This window comes from Cajanus cajan, chromosome 2, assembly GCF_000230855.2.
Source record: "Cajanus cajan strain Asha chromosome 2, NIPB_CcT2T_4, whole genome shotgun sequence".
Taxonomy (NCBI): Eukaryota; Viridiplantae; Streptophyta; class Magnoliopsida; order Fabales; family Fabaceae; genus Cajanus; species Cajanus cajan.
The window spans coordinates 14,509,092-14,516,227 of NC_138518.1; the positions used below are offsets into that span (position 1 = coordinate 14,509,092).

Consider the following 7,136-nt stretch of genomic DNA (forward strand, 5'->3'; position numbering starts at 1 on the left):
ATGAATAAAGAGAGTTCTTTTGAAAGCTTGTTTAGTAATAAACTAACTCTCCTTGGTCACAATTGCCTTAGTGGAATCCCTTTCATCCACACTCTTTCCTAAGAGATTTTCTTTCTTTTCTTTATTTCTTTTTCTTTTCATTTGTTTTTGATCCTCAAACACTTGGGGTGGTGTTAAAGGATTAAAAACAATTTCCTTATTTTTATGAGTGAAGGATATTTTGTTAGTGAGGTCATCATGTATAGTGTGTTTATCAAATTGACACGGCCTACCAAGCAAAATATGACAAGCTTCCATAGGGATCACATCACATAAAACTTTGTCTTTATAATCCCCTATAGAAAACTTGACCTTCACTTGTTGATTTACCTCTAATTCCTCACCTTCATTGAGCCAATGAAGTTTATAAGGTTGAGGGTGATGAATAGTAGTAAGGGCTAACTTATTAACCAACCTTGTACTACAACAATTTGAGCATGATCCACTATCAACAATGAGAGAACAATTTCTTTTGGAAACTAAACATCTTGTGTGAAAGATGTTCTCTCTTTGTGATAGTGAAGTGGGACAAGGTTGACTTCCAAGAAGCCTTTTGATCATAAGAAGATCACCATCAACAGGATATAACTTTTCAACTTGATGATCTTCCTCACTAGTCTCACTATCACTTGTAGTGGTAGAACTAGATTCATCAAGACTACTATAAATGTCTTGTCCTCTCAAAATCATCACCTTTTTAGTTGGGCATTGAGAAGATATGTGGCCTCTCTCAAGACATTTAAAGCATTTGATGTCACTAGTTTTACTACTAGAAGTGACAACATTCTTATTTTTATCTTTTTCATTTTCTTTTTCTTTTTCTAGACCTTTGCTAAATTTCTTAGAGGAATCATATTGACCCTCCCTCTTGTAGTCCTTCTTGATATATGAGCTAGATTGAGTTTTTCCTTTGAAATAACTTTTTCTTAAATTTTGTTGTTCCACCCTTATACAAAGTTGGACCAAATCATCAAGGTCCCTATAAGGGAGTAACTCAACTCTATCTCTTATATCAAAATTTAGACCACTCAAAAACCTAGCAATAGTCAATCTTTCTTCTTCCCTAATCCCAGCCTTCATGAGATATAACTTCATTTTCTGTCTATACTCCTCCACACTCATGTTCTTTTGTTGGAGTCTTTGGAGCTTATCCATAAGCTCCCTACTATAATAAGAAGGTATGTGCCTTCTTCTCATAGCACTCCTCAATTCATTCCAATAAGTGATAGGAGGGTCATGTAGACCCCTAAAATTGTCCGGGTCGGAAATAAGACTCGAAGACTCTCGAAGACCGAAGGGAAGTCAGCCAGAAGGACTCCTGGAAGACCCTAGGATGATTATCTGTAGGTTTAGAGGTCTTAGAGTAGCTTAAAATAAAGATGTGGGAGAATTGAAGCTCAATACGGCCTCCTAGAAGTTCAGTACGGCCGTACTGAACATTTTGAACTACAATACGGCCGTACTGAACCCAATACGGCCGTACTGAAGTTTTTGAACTTCAGTACGGCCGTACCGAAACCAATACGGCCGTACTGAAGTTTTTGAAACTTCAGTACGGCCGTACTGAATTCAATACGGCCGTACTGTAGTTCAAATCTTCAGTACGGGCCGTATTGATGTCAGAGGCCGTATTGCGCCTCACTCCTATATATAGGACGTCATTTGGACGTCATTCTACACTTTTTCCAGACTTCTGGACCCCCTGGCTGAGTATTCTTGGGTTTTTGAGCAGTGCTCTGCCCTAGAAATCTCTCTGAAAGCCAATCCGACGAAGTTCTTGAATCATAAGCCATTTGCTTGAGATTCGAACGAGTCGAAGGGAAATCTATTTGATTTCCATAGTAAAAATTTTATTTTAGGGAAAGGAGAAAGCGAGCGTGTAGTGGGAAGGAGCGCCAAAAAGCCTCCTAGTTCTTTTAAATATATAAAAGCACGCTTCAAGAGGTTTTTCTTCCAAAACTCGTCTTTTATTGTTTTCTTTATCGCTTTCTGATTGTTGCATTGCATGTTTAAAGCTTTCATCATGTAGATAATTCACTTAATATCGTTCTAATAAATAGGGGTAATTTAATAATTTTAAGCTATCATTCATGAAATAATCTGTCATAGGGAACCCGAAAGGGGCGTTGTGGGGTGCTAACACCTTCCCCGCACGTAACCGACTCCCTTACCCAACTCTGGTTGTAATGGCCTAGGTTGATTTGCGAAATCAATTGCCTTAACTCTTTTTCCAATGTTTTGAGTAAAACATTGGTGGCGACTCCAAGAACCCTACTTTTCGAAAACCACTAATCCATGGAGGGTCCCGCTTGGGATTAACATGGATTGGTGAACCATTTTAATAAAATTGTTAGTTCGACAAGGTCTCAGTTTGAGAATAAGTCGTTCTAGCGATCCACTACTTTTCAAAACTTAAAAAGAGTCCGACCATCGTCGCGAATGCCAAGGTCCGTTTCGGCGGGTGGCGACAGATGGCGACTCCACTAGGGAAGCCTCGAGAGTCAGTCCCATTTAGTGATGGATTCTTTTCAAAATAATAGTTTAAAATTACTTTATTACCCCTTACTTGTATGATAACATGCTTTATCTATTTGGCTTTAATAACTGTTGTATGTTTAAATTTCCGCAATTGTTTGAAGTATAAACTGCACACGAACCTTTGCACACAACAGTTCCCTCTATACCCGGGGGCATGAGTGGTAATCCATAGGGAGTGGATGTTAGTACGGCCGGTTGTCGAATGGGTCTATAGGTGCCCGCAGACCGTTGTCGGAAAACATCACTCAAGGTGATAACCATGAACTCAAGTCCGACAGTGCGTTGGAACTTTCCATCGACTTACGACGAGAGGAATTGGGTCCCTATAATGGGGGCACCTTGGGGGCCTCAGACCGGTGAGAACAGTTAGAACCTCCTTGAATATGCACTTTTCTGCAGGATACCCCTACCTCGTGATTCGCTCGTGACTGTTCGTGGATGAGTGAATTGTTTGTGCATTGTTTATGTGACATTGTTTGAGCATACATTGCATTCTTTAAACATACAACATTCCTTTTTAAAATAAGAATAAATAGGAATAAGAATCTTCCATTACATGGTGTTAACATCTACCTTCATCACATTCATATAGGTAGTTTCCATTTTCACCCAAAAAATACAAAAAACAAAATACTCAAAGAAAAATATCCAAAAAAAGATATTTATCCAAACCAAGCAATATCATGCATCATCTTAGGAGCATCCCGAAAACATGATAATGCTTAGTTGAATAAACACAATGCATGCATATTCAACGTCATCATCTCATATCATGCATTCTTATCAAAGATCATGGAGGGATCTAGGTTTGCATTTCATACATCCCTCCTAGTAATTCATTAATAAACATTAATAAAAAGAAAGAATTAAATCGATGCGTATGTTCAAAGAATGGATTGCACGCCGTTCGTTATCAAGTGTAAGCCAACAACCGCGCCAAGCGAACACACGTCAACTCCGTTGTTGGTAATCAAGACAAACAAAGGGGAAGGTCCAACACCGTTAAGGATCATTGCTCCAAGACCTTTCCCCTATGAATCAAATAAGGCTGTGCCGTGGATATACGTCATCTATGCTTCTGCCGACATCGATATTTCCAACATCGCTGGACTTGGGGGCATGACTAGGAGTGGCAAGATCTACACTCCCGAGGATCTTCATAACAAAGCTCCCAAGAGTAAAGAAAAAGAAAAAGATAAAACCGAGGAAAATAAAGAATCCGAGGAGGAGACAGACGAGCTGTTAAAGTATATCCGACAGAGCGAGTACTCCATCATGGATCAACTTCATAAGACGCCAGCAAAGATTACTCTATTGTCGTTGATCCTATGCTCCGAACCGCATCGGCAAGCTCTGTTGAAAGTCTTGAACGAGGCATACGTTTCGCACACTATCTCCTAGGCCGTATTGCGCCTCAATCTTATAAATAGGACGTCATTTGCACGTCATTCCACACTTTTTACACATTCCTCAACCCTCCTGCTGAGTATTCTTGGGTTTTTGAGCTATTCTCTGCCCTAGATATCTCTCCGGGAGCCGATCCGACGAAGTTCTTGAGTCATGAGCCATTAGCTTGAGATTCGAACAAGTCGAAGGGAAATCTCTTTGATTTCCATAGTAAAAATTATCTTTAGGGGAAAGGAGCGAGCGGACGTGTAGTGGGAAGGAGCGCCAAAAAGCCTCCTAAACTTCGTTTTGAATATATAAAAGCCCGCTTCGAAGGTTTCTTTCTAAATCCTTTCTTTTACTGCTCTTATTTATTGCTTTTTGATTATTGCATTACATGTTTAGAGCTTTTGTCATGTAAATATTTTATCTATAATCGTTTCTAATAAATAGGGGTAATTTAGTAACTTTACACTGTTATTTATGAAATTATTTATGAAATAATCCGTCATAGGGAACCCAAAAGGGGCGTTGTGGGGTGCTAACACCTTCCTCGCACGTAACCGACTCCCTTACCCGACTCTGGTTGTAATGGCCAAAGTTGATTTACGAAAATCAATTGCCTTATATCTTTTTCCAATGTTTTGAGTAAAATATTGGTGGCGACTCCAAGAACCCTTCTTTTTACGAAAACCGCTAATCTATGGAGGGTCCCGTTTGGGATTAACATAGGTTGGTGAGAATCATTTAATAAATATTGTTAGTTCGATGAGGTCTCAGTTTGAGAATAAGTCGCTCTAACAATCCATCATTTTTCCAAACTTTAAAAAGAGTCCGACCATCGTCGCGAATGCCAAGGTCCGTTTCGGCGGGTGGCGACACCCTCCACCATCTATTCTTAGGATCTTCAAACTTTTCCCTAACTGTTTCTCCACTAGTATCTTGAACACCTTAAAGGTATCAAATACTTCACTCTTAGCTTTAAGTGGATAGGTCCACAACTTATTGCTGAATTCATCTACAAATGAGACAAAATACTTGTTCCCACCTAGAGAGGAAACTTCAAAGGGGCCACATACATCTGAGTAAATGACATTCAACAAATTATTGGCTCTACTAGTGACATAACACCCAAATGTTGATCTAGGTTGTTTTCTAACAAGACATCTCTCACATACAGCTTTTGGATTTTTAATTTAAGGGAGACCATTGACTAGGTTATTAGTATGCAACATGCTTAAATCTTTGAAGTTATGATGTCCATACCTCATATGCCAGATCCAAGAGTCATTCATCTCAATTTCAGTTGAAGACATTGGGATTTTAGTGTGCCAATTGTGACTTGAAATTTTTTGTTGGCTGATAGTGGGGCTTGAGAACCTTTCTATGCTTGGGGTCATACAACTCCAAGATTCCTTGATGCAAGTTCATACTAAAGCCTTTTTCAATCAACTGACCAATGTTGATGAGATTACTTTTCATTTCTAGAACATACAAGACATCTTTGATCATTGCATGGTTGCCATCCTTTCTCCTTATCAAAATGTTTCTAGTGCCTTCTACTTGTATAATCCTGTTGTCAGCAAACCATATCTAGCTTTTCCTGGTTTTATCAAAGTGTATCAACCACTCTCTATGACCAGTCATATGGTTGGAGCATCCTGAATCCAAATACCAGGTTTCTGAGCCCCCAGATTCTTTAATATCATTCATCATTAACAAGAGAACATCATCTTCAGAATCAGCTTCCTTGGCCATATTTGCTTCATTTCCTTGTTTTCCATTATTCTAATTTTGGATTGGGTATTGACATTCAGATGAAAAGTGTCCAATTCTTCCACAATCGAAACACTTGAGTGTCTTTTGGTCAACCTTTTTTTTCTTTCCATACCCCTTGTACCCTTCTCTTCTTGAAGATTCAGGTACATCTTGCTCAGTTCTAAAATGCTCTTGAGTTTCATTATTTCTCTCTAAATTATTTTTGGCATCCCTATCATGACCCCTTCTTTTATGTCCTCCTCCTCGACCATGAGCTCCTCTTTTCCTATATGTTTGTGCTTGGAGCGCTTGATCTGGTGCATTCCCACCTGAGCACTCAAGAAGTTGTTGTTCATGAGCTTTGAGTGAGCCTTGGAGTTCTTCTACTTTCAAGATCTCCAAATTTCTTGATTCTTCAATGGCCACCACAATGTGGTCAAATTTGGGGGTCAAGGTACGTAGAACTTTCTCTACGATGGTGAGATTAGTGATCTTCTCACCACAGGACTTCATTGCATTAGTCAGAGTAATGACACGATTAAAGAACTCAGCCACTCTCTAATTTTCTTCCATTTGCATTAATTCAAATTATCTGTGCATTTTTTGAAGATGCACTTTCTTCAATTGTTCCGCTCCTTCATTTCCTTTCTCCATGATCTTCCATACCTCCGATGAGGTTTTTGCTCCAACGATCTTTTCAAAATGGGTATTATCCACACTCTCGTAAATCAAACATAGGGCCTTGCAGTCGTTCTTCTTATTCTCACTATATGCCACCTTCTATTCTTTTGTAGCATTTTCTACAAGCGGTGAATACCCTTTCTCCACTATCTCAAGGACTTCCTGATACCCAAGTATCACATTCATTTGTGCATACCATCAATGCTAATTCTTTCCGTCGAGGATCGTTAGATTTTCTAGAAGATTGCCACTGTCTTGACCCATTCTTGATCATGGATTTCTAGGATCGTTATAGCTCTTGATACAAGTTGTTAAGGAAAAGAGAGAAAATACAAGAATAAAATTTTCTGTAAAGAATATGCAGTTACGTACATATACGCACTTTCACATATTACTATTTATAACAGGAAGTCTCAATACTCCATGTGTCTAAAACAAACAAAATACTACCACTAATAGGAATTACTATTCTAACAATAAACCATAGAAAAATAAGAGAAATAGGGAATAAATTCAATAAGAATGAAAGTTATCCCAAATAGGATCCTTTTGTTTGCTAGGCTTCCCACTTATTTCAACCACAAATTTTCTTTTCTTTTCTTTTCTTTATCTTTTTTTTCAATGTATTTCTTTGTTTTTTTTCTATCGCTTTTTTTTCTTTGTTTTTCTCAAGTTAATTCCAAAAAACTCAACAACATCAATACAAAACCATTTCCTTGGGGTTACACCCCTAC

The 7,136-nt window shown here is 38.5% G+C and overlaps 1 protein-coding gene across 1 annotated transcript; it reads right to left on the minus strand.

The window, feature by feature from the left end:
- Positions 1-5,286: 5,286 nt before the first annotated feature.
- Positions 5,287-6,234, minus strand: LOC145954752 (uncharacterized). The gene is made up of 3 exons (XM_083069440.1): positions 5,836-6,234; positions 5,639-5,751; positions 5,287-5,536 (listed from the first exon to the last, which is right to left on the minus strand). Exons 1-3 carry the CDS (start codon positions 6,232-6,234, stop codon positions 5,287-5,289), a joined length of 762 nt encoding a protein of 253 aa, XP_082925566.1.
- Positions 6,235-7,136: the final 902 nt, after the last annotated feature.